The sequence below is a fragment of the Carlito syrichta genome, unplaced genomic scaffold (genome assembly GCF_000164805.1).
Source record: "Carlito syrichta isolate Samal-C Ts95f unplaced genomic scaffold, Tarsius_syrichta-2.0.1 Scaffold311975, whole genome shotgun sequence".
NCBI lineage: Eukaryota > Metazoa > Chordata > Mammalia > Primates > Tarsiidae > Carlito > Carlito syrichta.
This window is the reverse complement of record NW_007256071.1, coordinates 970,628-988,503: the sequence shown is the minus strand read 5'-3', so window position 1 is coordinate 988,503 and position 17,876 is coordinate 970,628. Positions and strand designations below refer to the sequence as shown.

The 17,876-nt window shown below is 49.7% G+C and overlaps 1 protein-coding gene across 1 annotated transcript in view; it reads left to right on the top strand.

Moving 5' to 3' along the window:
• Positions 1 to 1,064, top strand: part of FZD10 (frizzled class receptor 10) — a gene marked incomplete at its 5' end in the record, with an annotated part of 1,675 nt that extends 611 nt beyond the window's left edge. Inside the window, one exon of the mRNA XM_021718234.1 lies at positions 3 to 1,064. Coding sequence (XP_021573909.1) covers positions 3 to 1,064 — 1,062 coding nt within the window. The remainder of the gene's footprint in view (positions 1 to 2) is intronic.
• Between the last annotated feature and the right edge of the window lie 16,812 nt (positions 1,065 to 17,876).

Below are 17,876 nucleotides of genomic sequence, written 5' to 3'. Positions count from 1 at the left end.
CCGTGTGGCTGGCCGTGTGGGCCGCGCTCTGCTTCTTCTCCAGCGCCTTCACGGTGCTCACGTTCCTGGTGGACCCCGCGCGCTTCCGCTACCCCGAGCGCCCCATCATCTTCCTGTCCATGTGCTACTGCGTGTACTCGCTGGGCTACCTCATCCGCCTGTTCGCGGGCGCCGAGAGCATCGCGTGCGACCGCGACGGCGGGCGGCTGTACGTCATCCAGGAGGGCTTGGAGAGCACGGGCTGCACGCTGGTCTTCCTGGTGCTCTACTACTTCGGCATGGCCAGCTCGCTCTGGTGGGTGGTCCTCACGCTCACCTGGTTCCTGGCGGCCGGCAAGAAGTGGGGCCACGAGGCCATCGAGGCCAACAGCAGCTACTTCCACCTCGCGGCCTGGGCCATCCCGGCCGTGAAGACCATCCTCATCCTGGTCATGCGCCGCGTGGCGGGCGACGAGCTCACCGGCGTGTGCTACGTGGGTAGCATGGACGGCAGCGCGCTCACCGGCTTCGTGCTGGTGCCGCTGGCCTGCTACCTGGTCGTCGGCACCTCCTTCCTGCTGTCGGGCTTCGTGGCGCTCTTCCACATCCGCCGCGTGATGAAGACGGGCGGGGAGAACACCGACAAGCTGGAGAGGCTGATGGTGCGCATCGGGGTGTTCTCGGTGCTCTACACGGTGCCGGCCACCTGCGTCATCGCCTGCTACTTCTACGAGCGCCTCAACCTGGACTACTGGAAGGCGCTGGCGACGCAGCACCAGTGCCGGCTGAACAACCAGACCCGAGCCCCGGACTGCCTCATGGCCACCTCCATCCCCGCGGTGGAGATCTTCCTGGTGAAGCTCTTCATGCTCCTGGTGGTGGGGATCACCAGCGGCATGTGGATCTGGACGTCCAAGACGCTGCAGTCCTGGCAGGACGTGTGCCGGCGCCGGCTGCGGCGGAAGAGCCGCAGGAAGCCGGCCAGCGTGCTCACCGCCGGCGGGGTTTACAAAAAAGCCCAGCACCCGCCGAAGGCGCACCACGGGAAGCGCGAGGTGCCCGCCCAGCCCCCCGCCTGCGTTTGAGCCGCCGGGCAGCGGGGCAGGGCCGGGCGCGGGAGCCAGGCGGGCGCTGGTCCCGGTGGGTCGCTGGTTTGTTTTTCTGTTAACACAAGCAGGAGAAAAACGAAGAAAGCAAGCGTTTACCCTGAAATTCAGGATGCCCTGTTACACGGAAAGGCAAAATGGACAGACGGAGTTGGGCTTTGTTTCCGATTTTCCGTTAAGCAGCCTCTCGTGTGACTCTAGCGCGGTGAAGTAGCTGCTTCTCCGGCCCTGGAAGGAAACTTTTGTTTGGGAGCTTCCATAAATACACATCTGTGTACTGAGTTGGCTTTGCTGCCTGTTTACAAATAAGAGGACGGATACGTTATTTGCAAATCCAAGCGCCTCCGCTGAGCCGGCAAGCGCCCGCCCCGGGGGCCCTCCAGACCGCCGGCCCGCCCTCGGGAGGACCACGGTGCCACAGCCGGAAGAAAAGGGCGCCTGGAGTCCACACTCCAGCGGATTGGGAGTCGCTGAAGACGGACGCGGCCTCCCGCCTTCACGGTCTTTCTCCAAGACAAACCTCCATCAGACCTCACGCTTGCGAATCCAAACGATGTGCAATACATTTTTTTTTCTCTTTCCACGAAAAGAAAAAGAGAAGCAAGTATTTTGCTGTACATAAAGACAACAAAAGACATCTCCTAACAAAAGAACTAAGAGGCCCCGGGCCCTCAGAAATCCTTTAGTGTTACATTTTGTGGCTTTTTAATGGAAACCAAGCCAATGTTAGACACGTTTGGACTGATTTGTGGAGGGGAGGGGGACCGTGGGGGGTTAGGGGAAGGAACATTCAAAAGCACCCAAAGGGCTTATTGAGTTTCTTTTGTTCAACAAATGATTTCCACGAACAGATCAGAAGCACTAGGGTCAGCAAAGACAAACTTTGTCTAGTGGGTTCTCTCTGGGAGGCCAGGAAAGAGTGGTGTCTGCTTGTGTACATTTGTAATATAGAATATTTTTCATGCTCCGCTATTTTATTAAAAATAAACTATGTTCTTTAGTTTGCTGTTAGTCCCTTGTGCATCGTGGGGTGTCCCTTCCCTGTGTGTGGAGAGACCAGAAAACTTTCTCCCTCTGCTTTTTAAAGTGAGTTATGGGTGTGTGCTTCTGGCCGGAGAGGACTGCTCTCTGTGTACAAGTACAGATCGGCGACCCCAAGGTTGGCAGTCATCTACCTGGTAGTCTCGGAGGCGCTGCTTGCAGGCCGTGGTGGAGTTGAAAGTGGTGTTTGTGGGTCTTGTGGCTGGACGTGTGCGCTGAGCTGTAGACACACCTTGTAAGGAGAGCCTCCAACTCTCGGCTTGGGAATCCGCAGGAGCCTGGATGAGCCTTTCCTGGTGTCTTGGAGGAGGGCGCCCGCAGATGAAGGGAATTAACTCCATAGCATTCAGTTGACCTGCTGGAGTCAAATGGTACCTAGACAGGGCTCCTCACGCCAGCCTGAAGTGGCAACTCTGGACAACTCGGACGGACGTGTTCCCAGAACAGACTCTAGATCTAGATAAAATACCTGCAGGAACAGTGGGGAGGCCCTGGTCTTTGAAGCGCCGTGGTCTCCAGCGCTTGGATTGGAGTCCGGCCTACTCTAAGTCCCTGCTGGAGCGTAGCTCAATTCAAGCTCCAGCCAGGAGGCCCCCAGGTGGTGCAGTCCCACTGCAGTGGGGCAGCCTTCTGAACAAGTCAAGCCACCCCTGGGGTCAGTCTCCTCCAAGCTCCACCTCCAAGGAGTCCCTCAGGCCGCGGGCATTTGTGAAGCACTTGGCAGCCACCTGAGCCAGTGCCCTCTGCCCTGGGAAGGGGATGGCAGGAGCCAAGCCCGGTGAGCACAAGGCCACCTTCACGTTCACATCAGGGCTGGGAACAGCCTAAGCTGGTTTCCGGGGCCACGTCATGTGGATATCAAGTCTGAAGCACGCCGGAGCAGGCAGAGTGGGTGGTTTGGGGTCAAGCTTGAGAAACTGGAACACCAGCTAGGCAGACTGAGCAAATAAGTGTAAAACCCAGAAGGGCTTTCAGTGTATTAAAAAAGAATGGGGAAAAGGTTTTTAAAATGCCCCCAAATAATTCATTTGTTTATCATTCCCACCCAACCCCTTCCCCCAGAAAATGAGGTAGAAATATTTGTGTGTGTGCGAGTGTGTAAAATGTTCTCTTTTTTGTGACTCTTAGAGAAATATTTGTGTGTGTGTAAAATGTTCTCTTTTTGTGACTCCTAGAGAAGATAAAAACAGCTTGTTAGGAATAGAGCTTTAGAAAAGCCCGGAAAGCTGACATTGTCAGGGTACTGCTGTGAGTGGCTAAACATGACTGCAGAGACAGTTCTGGAATGCCTGGACCTGCCAGCCCCTCCAGGTCAGCACCCCCATCGCCGGGATAGGCGTCAGCTGTGGTCCCAAGGATGGGTACATTCAGCAGGCACTGCTGCGAGGGCCAGGCTGCTGCTTAATCCTGAGCGGGTTTCAGTGTGGCTGCACTCCAGAAGCCCTGATCGTGTTTACAAATGTCAGGGGATTTTAACACGCAGGCGGGCCAGGGGCAACTGGGGAGTTTAACAGTAGGCAGTAAAGGAGCAGCTGAGGGCTTCCAAGCAAACTGCACGCTCGCACTCTCTGTCTCTCTGTGTCTGTCTCTATTGCTCTGTGTCTCTCTGTCTCTGTCTTTCTGTCTCTCTCACCCTCACCCCCCTGAAATCTGACCCTCAGTCACATACAGACTGTGAATTTTCAGAGAAGCATCAAGTCTTAAAAGTTAGAAAGCTGGAAACACACACACACACACACACACACACACACACACACACACCCCACTATTCCTGAGATTCACCTTAGCTTGATGCGGGATTTTCAAAAGAATTGTTAATTGCCTTAATTTGGAGACTTAGCATCAGAGCCCCATGGCCTTAGTTTCAGAAGCGGCACCCTGTTTTGGGTGGCAGATCTGAGTGGTGGGGTCACAGCTGGAAGACACCCCGAGAAGGAGACTGGAGGCCACCTGAGGTAATAGGCCGTCCAGCCTGTCCGTCCCATCACTTCTTCCTCCCCAGGAAGCTGCTTGCCCCCTCTCGAGCACTGGGGCTGGAGACAGACTCCTGCTCTGAGGACTTGCAGCCTGGCGAGGGGACCTCATCATGCTCCTGCAACCTGGCGAGGGGACCTCATCATGGCACTTCATCCTGCTCCTGCTGTGTGTCAGAGAGGAGTCCCAAGGGTGCACAGACTCCACTGTGGCACCAACTGCATACACAGCAGGCGATTCCACATGCACAGCTTCATGGCAGGGTGGAATCAGCTGCAGGGAGGTCAGACGTTATGAACAGGAAGAGGAAGCTCTGTGAGGACCAGCCAGGCCTGGCTGGCTGCCCCACATGTGCCCGCACCTGGCCTAGGGCCTTGAATGTATTCAACATAACTACAATAATATCCACAGCAGTAAGAGTTGCAGCACAGCCCGGAGAGCACTTGTTGTGGACTGAGTGTCTTGCTGGGACAGTCTCATGACGACCCACTCACATAGGTGCTCTTATCAGCCCCACTTTACGTGTGAAGACCTGAGGCACAGAGAGGGTAAGGAAATTCCCAGGGTCACACAGCGAGTGAGAGTCAGAGCCAGCATAGGAACAAGGCACCAATTCATAAGCAGTTGTTGAATGAATGATACCTTCACACGTATTCATTTAATCCTCTTAGAAACTTCTGTGACACCCTTCCCCTCCGTGTCTTATAAATGAGGCATCTGGAGCACAGAGAAGTCAAGTCACTCACCCAAGGACACACAGGCAGCAAGCAGGGCGCTGGAGTGTAATCCCTGACTGTGTGACTGTAACTTGTACTTCTGACCACTGGGCTTTCCTGCAGCTCTCGGTTCTTGGGACTTCTGTGGATTCAGTCATTTCGTCTTCACAGCAGCACTGCCATGCCTTTGCGCCAAGCCTAAGGAGCAAGGTCACATGGCAAAGGACAGAGGCCACTTGGCTAGTGTGGGAGAGTGGAAGGGAGGGGACCATGACCACAGTCTGGAGGGTGGACTGAGGACAGGGTGGGGACAGGGAGGGGGCCGTGACCACAGTCTGGAAGGTGGACAGAGGACATGGCGGTGGGCACAGGCAGGGGGCTGTGACCACAGTCTGGAGGGTGGATTGAGGACATGGTGGGGTTAGGGAGGGGGTAGTGGGTGGCTTCAGAGGCACTCAGAAGGTGGAGCCAGACCTTCTGACCTGGGTGGCAAGTGACAGTCCCCAAGAAAGGAGGAAATGCAGGGAAGAGGGCAGGCAAAGCTTATGGTGGGGAAGCAACGATGAGGGCGGTGTAGATGGTTTGTGTTGGAGGTGCCTGGCAGGTCCCACCCGGGGGTGAGGTCCCTTTGTGGCCAGGCTGTGGGCATTGACCTTGGGGGCCATGGTCACAGGCAGGGGTTTGGGTGCTAGGAGTTAGAGCCGTGGGTGACTTCAGGTGTGGGTAGCTCTCTCCAGGGGCAGAGGATGGAGAGGGGCTTCCCGGGAGCCTGGCTGGACGCAGCCCCTTCACCCTGGGCTCTGGTTTCCCCTGTTCAATAGGAAGCTGGCGGAGACGATGAAAATAGCCTCAGCGGTGTCAAGATCCCTGATCCCGTTGGAAGGGGAAGCAGCCAAGGTCCCGCGGTGGGGGCGGGGTGCCGGGGGTTGTGTGCGGGGCTCCCTCCCCCTTCTCCCCTGCCCCTGCTGCTGTGTTCAGCCCCACCCTTACCTCACCCTTGTCTGAGCAACACTGACTTCAGCACCACAGGCTGACATGTTTAGATCCTTCCTAGCACCGTTGCGGATGCTGCTCATAATGGGAGACAACAATCAAGACGTGTTCTCGAGGCCCCAGATAGGATCCCATGTTGTAGATCATTTTCTCAGAAGGAGGGAAAGAAATACGGAAACGAGGAACACGCCGGAGTAAAAACCGGCCTCTGCCACTGAAGGATGCGTGGTAAACTGAGGGCTGAACTCGTCCCCGCTGCGACTCTATGCCTTGGCTTCCGGTTGGACTAAGGAGTTGCTTTGAGTCGGGCAAGATACCGGCAAATTCCTGCCTCAGTTTCTTTGTCCGTGAAATGGATGTGAGAGTGGTACCTTGTTGGGCAGTCTGTCATGATCCGCTGACATGTATTGAACTATTTCGTGTGCAGTTGTTTTAAGTGTCCTCTACTTATTAATCCAGTCATCCTTCCCAATATCCCTGGGAGATACGGGATGAGATTACCTAAATTCGTGTGTGCTGAGTGCTTGGAGAACGGGCGGGCACGCCACATGTTCGGTGTGTGTGAGCTATTTTTATGTGTATTGTCTCCCCCTACCCACCCCCGAGAAACCGAGAGCCAGCAGGCTAATGAGTGCTGAGCTCCAAAGAGAAGGAGTTTTTCCTTGCAGGAACACTTTTTCCAATCCCGTTCCACAGGCTACCCACTGATCTTTCAAGTTTAAAAAGCAAGCGCAGGCGTCTACAGCAGTGAAAAATATTCTCTGTCTTTCTCTTTGAACACAATAACATCATAGCCGACTTCCCGGGAAATCAGACCCCATGCACGGACACCGCCATACGCAAATGGGTAGCGATGGCTGTAATATGGAAATGCACGAAAATGGCCCGGCTTCAGGGAAGCGTGGGATACACACAGGCAACATAGTGCGGGTTTTTTTTTAATGTTTTATTAAGAGTGTGAAGGCCAAGCTGGAGGGAGGAGGGAAGGAGGCGTTTGAAATCTGCAAAGAATAAGTTTCGGCCGCCGAGGTGAGCTGGTGTAATTGGGGACACTCCCAGGAAGATGGCGTCGCCAGGTCCCACGATGTCTGTGGCCCAGCCGGACCTGTCCCAAGCCAGCGCACGCTGCTCCACTGTTCCCTGGCTTTGGAATTGTTTTATTTTTACATATGTTTCAGTACCAGGCGCCCCTCCAGAGGCCTTTGGTTTATATGAAAGGGTTTGTTATAACAACTCTCATAACACGCCCAGCTCCTTCCCAGACGCGGGTGGCTTCAGAGGACTCTAGAGACGTGTGTGTGTGTGTGGGGGGGGTCTTAGGTGGTCTCTGGCAACAGATGTCCCCAGAGGGAGCACTTGGTGGCATTTTAGGGAATATCCGCACTTTAAAAACCCTATCCAAAACATGTTTTAAGTATTTTAGTCAGAACTACAAAGTTATCAGCCCTGACAGATGATAAATCAGCATCTGCTCTACAAAGTGGGCGCCGGTGATTATGACGGGCAGGTGCCGGCTTTGATCAGCAGAGCCGGGCCCACGGGGTGGGTGCAGTCTTTTTCCTGCCCAGCCACCCCTCCCAGCTCCCTGCCCCGGGGACAGCAACACCTGCTTCCCTCCATGGTCTCCCTGCTCCATTTTCTCCTCTCATAAAACTCTTGGATTTTGTTGGCTTTGAGGACGATTATTCATCTGCAGACAGAGCCTCTTCCCTGCAACCCCTTGGAAGCACCTCACTGCGGTTGGGGCAGTGTCATCTCGCTTTCTTTGAATCCCAGGATTATAGCAGGAAGCTTAAATCTCAACTAAACTCAGAAGCATTTTAGGCCAGCTGAAAGTATTTTTTTCTTTCCTCCAAGGGACTTTAAGTATCAGAAAAATAAATGTCAACCGACTCTTCCCCACGTGGTATAGAGTAAAGAGAACATGAGAGACTTATGAAGAATTGATGCTTCTGATCTGCTGTCATGATGATTCAGGTCTAGGTGGACAAAACAAAAATGGTGAGAATGATAGAAGAGGGTGATGTTAGAACTTGCCATTCTATGGTGGTTCAGGTTTTTTTGAATCCATAAAGCCCAGCACTGCAGCAGGGTTCTGAGTACTGGACCACATCTCTTGGGTAAACAGAGGGCATTCGGGAAAAACAAAGTTAGAAATTATTTTCAACCCACTTTTTATCTTCTAAAGGCTTTGTTTATTCCAAGGCAAAATCTTCACATATGTCCCAAGGGATGAACCACAAAACCAAGCAAGGTAATCCCACTGGGTTAGGTACGTGCGCACCACTCAGTCTGGTCAGTGAGATATGCAGTGAGTTGTCCTGGTGGCATAAAAGAACATGGAGAATCGGTGGAGGTGAGGGAAGGCTCTAGGAAAGATTCTGCTTCTTGATAAAGAGATAGATGGCAAGGAAGCCTGTCCTTTGCCTGCACACAATGTGGTATATGAGAGTCGTGTGGAGAGGTTGCAACAATTTTGTGACCATAAGGCAAGCAGCCCACTCTCTGAGACGTCAGGTACAAAGCCGGAAAGAGGCAGCTGCGTGAGCACTTCATGAAGATTCTGCACCACCAGGATTCTTGTTATACACAGTGGTCCTACTGCCTGTACTCCCTGAGTGTCGGAGGTCAGGTGTTCTGTGACTCTAGAAAAATATATCTGATGCAGTCAACTCATCTAGAACCTGCTTTATAAAGGTTGGTGCTCCTATGTTGGGTATATATATGTTTAGGATGGATATTTCTTGTTGATGGATTGAACCTTGTATCATTATGTAGTGATCTTCTGTATCTTTTTAAATTTTTGATAGCTTAAAGGATATTTTTTCTGATATTATGATTGTAACTCCTGCTTTCTTTTGTGTTCTGTTTGCCTAAAAATTTGTTTTCCATCCTCTTACTTTGAGTCTGTGAGGAAAGTAGACTGGATTAAAAACATGTGGTACATATACACGATGGAATATTATGCAGCCATAAAGAAGGACAAAACCATGAATGTCGCAGCAACTTGGATGGATTTAGGGTCTATCACATTCTGTGATCTATCACAGAAACAAAGAACGGAGTACCACATATTCTCACTCATAAGCAGACCCTGAGCAATCATCATAATACTGTAAGAAAGGGATTGGCAGGAATGGGAAATTGCTGGGGGGGGAGGCACCCTTCATCAATAAGCATACCTGATCTCAAACCAGGTGAAGTGGGGGGTCAAAGGGAGGCCCAAACTTTACCTGTAAAATGATAATTTGTCTACCTAACCCTGAACTATACCCCACATCTTTAAAGTAAAAAAGGAAGTCAACTCATCTAGTGCTTCTTAAGCCTTGCAATGCAAAAAAAAAAAAAAAAAAAAAAAATCACTGGACTCTTGCTGAAATGCAAATCCTGATTGAGTAGGTCTGGGCAGAATTCAGATTTCTGCATGTGTGAGAAGCTCCCAGGGGATGCTAATGCCACTGCTTTTCCTGACCCCTTCAGTACCCATCTGAGGTTAAAACCCCTCTACATCATTCTTGGCCATAATTATATGGACTTACCTCGGGCACCACTTGGGTGTCCTGGCCTGGACCAGCTGTCAATGAAAACCATTTTTTATGTTGATTAAAGTCTGTTTCCTTGCGACTATTGCCTATTAGCTCGACTTTTACCATATAGAGTATATGACCCGTGTCATATAACAAGTTGCATTCATTTTCCACCTGGCAGCGCCCTATGTAGTTGAAGTTGAATATTACGTGATTCCTGGATGTTTTCTGAGTCTTAAAACTCTTGCCCAGATAACTTGGTTTTGTCTTGCTGACTGTCCTCAGAGTATGCTGACCTTGGTCTAAATTCCCATCAAGAAAGGCCGCCTACTGTCTAACAGGGATGCAGAATAGGGTCACTGAGCACCCACAGCAAAACGTCATGCACAATAAACAGGACGCTGAAGTCATTTTTCATTAAAACCAGGAGCAAAACAAGGCTGTCTGCTCTTATTGGATGTTATCCAGGACATGCTAAACCATGAAGCCAGAAAAGAGGAGAACAGAGAGGGTAAAAACATAGGAAACTTCCAGTGTTTGCAGCTGTTGGGACTGAAAAGAGAATTGCCTGAAAATAGAGTTGATGAGCTCTTGATGAGACCAGGAGAAACTTATCTACAAAATTCAGGAGCATCCTTGCATGCCAGCAGTCACTAGTCGAACATACAGAAAAATTAACACACACATTTGTGGTACTTACACGTGTAAATGCCCTAGAAATTAGCTTGGGGTCTGCATCCTTTTGAAGACAACCTTAAGAAGGTACTGTAGTGCATGGGCAATTGGTTCAAATAATTAGAAAATCATACCATGTACTGGCAGTTATGTCAGCTATTTCCAAATTTGTTCCTAAAAATAATGCAATTCCAACTTAAAACATATATTTTTGTGGAACGCCATATAATATTAAATCTATCAAATCTTAGCAAGTGGTCAAGAAAGATACTGTGACAGAGACATAACCTATCAGACAGTGGAAGGCCATGAATCTACAGTTACTAAGACAGCACAGGTCAAGTGTTAAAACAGATATAGTCATGGAACAAAACATAAAACCCAGAAAGAGATCTGAATGCATTTGGAATCTTATCTTAAATAAATCTTATCATTAAGTAAAGAATGGATGATTCAATCAATATGGTTGAGGCCTGTTTTAGACTTGGGGAAAGTTATATCAGATCCCTGGTACCCAACTCTCCTCAAAATTCATTTTGGATTGTTAAAACATTTAAATGTAAAAATAATATTGCCATTAGGAAAGCAAATGGTATCTAACATTTTCATTCATTAGAAAGAAAACGCTGGTAAATATTTTTTATACACGTATCAGAAAAAAGTCAGGCATGACACCAAAACTGAAAACATTTTATTTTATTTATTTTTTATTTTTATTTTTTTGACTTGAAGTCTCACTCTGTCGCCCAGACTGGAGTGCGGTGGCACACTCCCAGCCACCGCAGCCTCGACCTGCTGGGTTCCGGTGATCCTTCCCGCCTCAGCCTTCCAAGTAGCTGGAATTACAGGTGCGTGCTACCATGCCCGACAAATTTTTTTATTTATTGTGGAGATGAGGTCTCACCAAATTGCCCAGGCGGGTCTTGAACCCACGGTCTCAGGCAATCCACCTACTTCAGCCTCCCAAAGCGCAGGATTACAGGTTGAGCCACCGAACCCAGCTATAGCTGAAAACATTTTTAAAAATCATGATTTGACCACATAAAAATGTAAAATTCCATAAGACAAAAAAAAAAAAAATCAATTATGTAAAAATTAAAAATGCAAAATCTCCGTAAAAAATATTAAAAGACAAAAACTTTAGTTTCTTGTCTGGGTCTAAGAGCAGACAATTCATATGAGAAGAAATATTAATGCCTCATAAACCCCTGGAAAGATAATCAGCCTCACTCATAATAATCAAAGGGTGCATATGTTAAGATATGCTGACTTTTGGCTAACAGAAGGGTGCTTTTTTTTTTTTAAGGCCGATGATACCTAGTTTTGGCTCAGGCATGGAGAAATGGGCTCCCTGGACCCCACAGATAGGAAGATCAAGTATGCCCCCTTTCTGGAGGGCAACAGCTGTGCATGCCTCACGCCTTTATGCAGACAGCCTCTGACTCAGCAGTGCCACTTCTAAATAAATGTCATATTGAAAATTGGGAACAACCCTAATCCACACCAGTAGGATGACTGTACCGGTCAATTATGGTAGGTCCTTAAAATAGAATAATCTTGTAATCATTAAAGCAATTATGCAGAACTGTGTTATTAGCGTGGGAAGATGGCCACACTGTATTACCAAGCAGGGCACAGCCCTGCTGGTTGGGTGTGTCCCATGTGTTTTTCCATTGGTCCATGCCCCCGTGGTACCATGTCAGTTGACAAGCATTTTGTATATTACCCTGTTGTTAGCTGAACAACGGGAGTTATGTAATACAGGCTGTGTAGAGTCATTCCATTTTTTTTTTTTTTTTTTTTTGGTAAATTGGTAGATCCTTACAAAGACATAAGATGCTTACAGTCATTACTTGCAGCTGGTGGGATTATGGATAATCTTTACCTTCTTCACCCATACTTTCTCAGTTTTGATTTTGGCAATAAACATGAGTTATGTAGATAGATAATAAATAAATATTTACAAGGTAGACAGAATAGATGGGTAGGTAGGAAGATAGATGATAGATAGGATGGACAGACAGACAGGATGGAAGATAGATAGACAGACAGATAGATAGATAGATAGATAGATAGATAGACAGACAGGATGGATGGACAGATAGAACAGACAGAAAGATAGATGATGGGTAGGATGGATGGATGGATGGATGGGCGGATGGACAGATGGATACTGCCAAGTTATATGAAATGACTGACCAATCACCTACCACCTTTGAGACTAGAGGCTGCAAGCTCAAATGCCAGCAGGGGTTGGGGTCCAATGAGTGACAGCTGGGGTGAGAGACCCAAAGAAGTGCTGTGGGACCGCAGGACCCATGTGACAGGCACCCACTGCCCAGTCCCAAACCACTGTTGCCATTGGAAATGGAAATTCTGATTTCCATTTCAGAAATGGAAACGGTGTCAACGGAAATTCTGATTTCTCAAGACAAACCCGAGATATCGATTTGGGGGCCAAATCTCCTGCACTTCAGCATAGACAACTCACCAAAAATTGCAGGAGCACTGGGCAGAGCCAACATGCCTTGGCTGTTGGCTGGCCATCTGCAGCCCGTTGTAGACGCCAACCTTTGGGAATGTAGGTGGGAGTCACACCAGCCTTCTCTGGGCACACCACGCTGTAGATTTAAATGGGGGTCTCCCTGCAGTCTGCACAACTGTGTCAGAGCCTGCCTCACCTCATCCTGTTCTGAGACTGCGTCCCCTACCCAAATGCAAGACTGGCATCTGCCTGTTAACGTTCCTTTGGTTAACTTCCACTTTATCCTGGTGGTCCCTGGCGAGTTCCCTCTTCTGAAGTGTATTTGGTCTTGAGCCCCTCTTGATGTCCCCTTCCACTACTCACATATGAGTCCTCCTTCCTGAGTCTCTGCCATCCAAACGTGGACAGTGCATTCCAGGGCTCCTGGGCTTAACTCCTCAACTTGTCCTCACACTGTGGACATGACCAGGTTTTCTAATCATTTGAGTTGTTTGGAAGCAATCAGTACTGGATCACAAACAGCAGGCACAGGCTGACCTCCTGAACGTGGCTTTCTTTGCAGTTTTGGAGTTCTGATGGTCTGGGTGAAGCTTGAATCGAAAGGAGCCTGGGAGATTTCCCTCACCTTTAAAGCGCCTTGAGAAATTACCCAGGGCAGAAATTGCATATCTACTTATTCTGGAGAAAGAGTGTCGATGGCGTGCTGTTTCATGAGTGGCATATCCTGGTATTCAATACACCCTTTTTTAACTTGGGGAACTGTGGGGTCAGGGGCATGGTGTCCTGCCCAGTTCCCACGGGTTCACTCCATCCAGCTGTCCACTGAGGAGAGCGTGAGATCCGAGACAGTCCATGCAGAGGGTGTCTCAGGCAGTGGTGGGTAGGACACCAGCTCTTCCTCTGAGCCCTGTATCCTGGAGATGTTGGATTTGAAAGGGGCCTGCCATTTTTGCTATGTCAAGGGCACCTGATCCAGGAACAAAGCCACACCTTGGAGTGGAGCTATTTTCAGAAACTCTGAACCAAAGCCATGGTGACATCACGAGCCGAGACTCAGTGTCTGCAGGAAATCTCTCTTGGGCTTTTCAGTCCATAAATTACTTTTTAAGATAGCACCTCAGGGTTTTCTGTTACTTGTAGCCGATGGATGCAAAATACCATCGTCACAAAAGCAACCGCATCAGGGAACACGAACCAGCCAACGGAGGAGAGTGGATTCACCCGGGCTCTGAGGTTAGCGAGGATCCCACAGCCAAGGGCGTCAACACTGGGATTCTGCAAGGGACCCTTTCATTTTGCTCATGACCTGATGTGTCTGGAATCCTGGCAGGAGTTGGTGGGCCATTTGCCTCTGCCCACCTGGGGGATGGCTGGCGAGACAGGCTGGAACATCCACTTCCTATTTTTCACTTGGTTTACATATCCGGCCCCTTGGAGGCCCTTTGGTGTCTGTCTCTTTCTTTCCCTCTCCCTCTCTCCCTTCCTCACATGGCTTAGGCTCTCTCCTAGCATGGCGGTATTGGGGTAGTGAGACTTCTTAAACCACAGTTGCCCAGAGCAAGCGTTCTAAGAGGCAGAAAGTAGAGGCTGGCCCAGAACATTGCCTCCTCTATTTTTCTTTTGACAAAGCATTCCTGGAGCCCACCTGGATCCCGTGAGAAGGGAGTGAATCTCCACTTCTCCATCAGAGGCGTGCCAAGGCCCCACAGCCATTGCCACCACTCGGGACAGAGTGCCAGCCACGTCCACAAAGAGAACAGAGCGGAAACGGCTCCTTTCATGTCCAACCCCGATGCCCATCTTTTGTTTTCTCATAAAACAGCCACAGAAGTCGTCTCTAGATAGAATAATTGACTCCTTCCTGCCCGAGTGATCCTGTCCCTGTCTTTTGTGGCATGCTGGTTTTTAACCAGAGGACTTCTCCTTGAAAAGAGCAGCTGTGGAGCAATTTTGTCCAAGGTGCTGACAGTGTGGGGCCACTTGAAGACTCTGGGTCTGGTCTCCAGGCGGACGAGGGACACTTTTGTGGGCTGAGTTGTTTACGCCTGGGAAAACCTGGCTTCCTGTTTCTAAGGGGGAACAGGTTTAAAAGGCCTCATAAAAAGGGCTCAAAGCCCCTTCACATCACATGGCTCTTCTGCAGTGGCCCTTGATGAGTTAAGTGTAAAGGAATCAGAGACATACGGATTAAATTTCCTTGCAGATACACAGAGGTTATAAATTAAGGGGGGGAAGAATCATGTCAAAACACGTTTTGGCACTTCTCCAGAACTGAAAAGATTTGAAAAATGATTGTGAGAGGGTGGATGTACCAGGGCTCCATCTCAGTACGTCTTTCCTGGTTTATAAAGATTTATTTATTTTTCAATAAACAGCAGAAGAATCATTAGATGGGGTGGCAGACTGGGGCCATTCTGATGTAAGTTACTGAGGCTTTTTTTCTTTTTCTTTTTTTAATTCCTGAGAGATGGTCCTGCATGGGCACATTGAGCACTCTTGTTTTGTGTTGGTTTTAATTGAGATTTCAAAGCACGGGCCGAAGCTTTTATAGCTTTCAGTATGTTTCTTATTTAGGCAAAGGAAGCAGAGCACTCGTTAAGCCCGGGTCTATCAGAGAACGGCCACGTGGCCTCTCTATCACCTGTTTCCGAGAGATTTATGTCTGTCCGGCTTGTGTATTTGGTCACCGGCAGGGCAGATCCTCTCGCCTGGCGCAGGGACAAAGACATAGACGTCACTATGGTTAGGAGGTGTGGGCACATGAAAATAGAGGCGGGGGGCTTTCTGCCTGGCGAAAGGGTTGGTCATCTGGGGCTGCAGAGGTCTCTTTTTGTTCTTTTAAGATTTTCATTTAGAAGCCCTTTAAGAATTCAAAAGTTGCTGAAAATGGGAAGTGTGGTGCCCCAGATAAAACTCAGAAGAATATACCTGCATGGCTCACATTATTTCTTGAGTCACTTAAAAAGGACTGTGAGTTGTGAGCATGTTTGGGAGAAAATCAGAGCTTTGGGGGGCCGACCAGAGACTTCACTTCCAAGGTTAAAAACACAAGGAACAACAGGAATGTTTCCCAGGCAACCCCACCCACTAATTATGTCAAGGCTCCACCTGCACTCTGCAGAGACAAGAAAGACAAGACGGGTCACCAGGACATGAAAAACAGCACAAACCCGTCCCTCTGAACCACTTTTGACTGAGAGGCAGGCCAGCGAGATGCTTGGGGTGAGTGTGCAATTCCTAGAAATAAATTTTTAAAAAAAATTATCTTATTTTCTTATTTATTTTAGAGTCAGGTTCTCACTCTGTGGCCCAGGCTGGAGTGCAATGGTGTGATCACAGCTCACCTCAGACTTGAACTCCTGGGCTTAAGAGTTCCTCCCACCACTACAGGTGCAGGCCACCACCCCTAGCTTTTTTTTTTTTTGTTGTAGAGATGGGGTCTCACTCTCTTGCCCAGGCTAATCTCGAACTCCTAGTCTCAAGAAGTCCTCCTGTCTCGGCCTCCCAAAGTGCTGGGGGTACAGGCATGAGCCGTTGTGCCTGGCTCCCAGAAATATTCACAGGGACACAGATGCAATCACAATTGCAGTCGCGTCCATTAAAGTGGCAGGCAATTATTTAGCATTAATTGGATGCCTTTGTTCATACTCAGTGCTATGAGTAGAAAAAGAAGGAACCAGAGACTGCTAGCTCTATGATTGGGTACTGGGTGGGTCCGAGCAGCGGTGTCGGGGCTTTCTCTTCTTGCACTTTCAGGTCCCCTCTCCCCCTCTCTGCCCCGGGGAGGCTGATGCTGACCCTACATGAATCTCCTACCTCTGGTTTGGGTCTAGTTTGGCCCGTGGGAGGAGATGGCAGGAGGGAGGAGGCAGCCCTCCCAGGGCACAGGTATGGGCTCCCCCCACCCAGGTCTGATTTGGGCATGACCCTTCCCCAAACCTCCTGCTCCGGAGTAGCTGTGGGGCTTCTCCTTTGGGGAAGGGGGGAGGGGAGGGTGGCAGCTCTCCGCAGGCACCGCTGCTGCTCCTCTGAGCCCGGTAAGAGAGAGCTGAGCATCCCGGTGCCCCTTCTGGCTGGTCTTTTGGCCCCACCTCCCACTGGGGATTCTCCACGCTCCACCTACACCCTGGTCAAGAGTCGCTCTTTTAAATTCTTTCCGGTAAGACCCTCGGCCTTGGTGGTTTGAACTGCTATAACAGCATACCACAGAGGGTGTGATTCCAATGGCATGCTGTTCCTCCCGGCCCTGGAGGCTGGTAGACCGAGATCAAGGAGCCAGTAGACTGAGATCAAGGGGCCACAGGTTCCGACCCGGTCAGGGCCCAAGGCCTGCCGAGTCCATAACAGTCTCCTTGCTGCGTGTGCTTTTGTTAACACCTGGGATGCCTGGGGGTGGGAGGGAGTGAGGGGGTGGGGAGGAATCTTGCTCTTTCTCCTTCTGGTGAGAGCATTCATCCTGTCCTCAGAGCGGAGCCCTCCTGACCTCCTGGACCTTCTCACCTCCAAAGGCCCTGTCTCCTGAGTCCTTTGCATGGGGGCCAGGGCTTCAGCACATGAGTTCTGAGGGACACAAACAACCCATCCAACATTGGAGTGTTGCTTGCTGCCCACCTGAACCCTCACTGACCACCTTTTTATTTCTGTGTAATCTATTGAGTTCATGTCCACAGATGTTTGTTGCGTATCCACTGCTATGCCTGGAAGGAAAAACCAGATCTTACCATTACAAGTGTATTCAAGCTTATCAGGCATTTGATGAACATAGTCTCTCTCCGTCCCCATGGAAACATTGTGTTACACCCAAGGAAAAAAGAAAGGATACTTGCACAACCAAGGTCACCCATCAGTAGCAAAGCAGCTGCTGATGCTCCATCTTTGCTGGCATGGACCTTAAGCTCCGAGGTGCTCAGTAAACATGCAGATTGTTTTTCTTGAATAAGACAACAATACCCCAAATCAGACCAATGGAGTGGCCAGAATCAAGGATCTCTTCCAGGAAGAGAGAATGAACAATAGTTACAGGTGAGTGAGGCCTTACAGTGTCTTTTCCTGCACGCTGAGCTGAAATCCAGCTGTGGTGTGGACTGTTTGTGTTTTTCTTTCTTTCTTTCTTTTTGTTTTTTGAGTCAGAGTCTCACTCTGTTGTCCAGGCTGGAGTACAGTGGCATGCTCACACTGCCTCGACCTGCTAGGCTGGGGCGATCCTTCTGCCTCAGCCTTCCAAGTAGCTGAAATCATAGGTGCACGCCAACATGCCCGGCTAACTTTTTGATTTATTGCAGAGACAAGGTCTAGACAAGTTGCCCAGGCTGGTCTCAAATCCCTAGACTCGCCGGGCTCAGTGGCTCAGCCTGTAATCCCGCGCCTTTAGGAGGCTGAG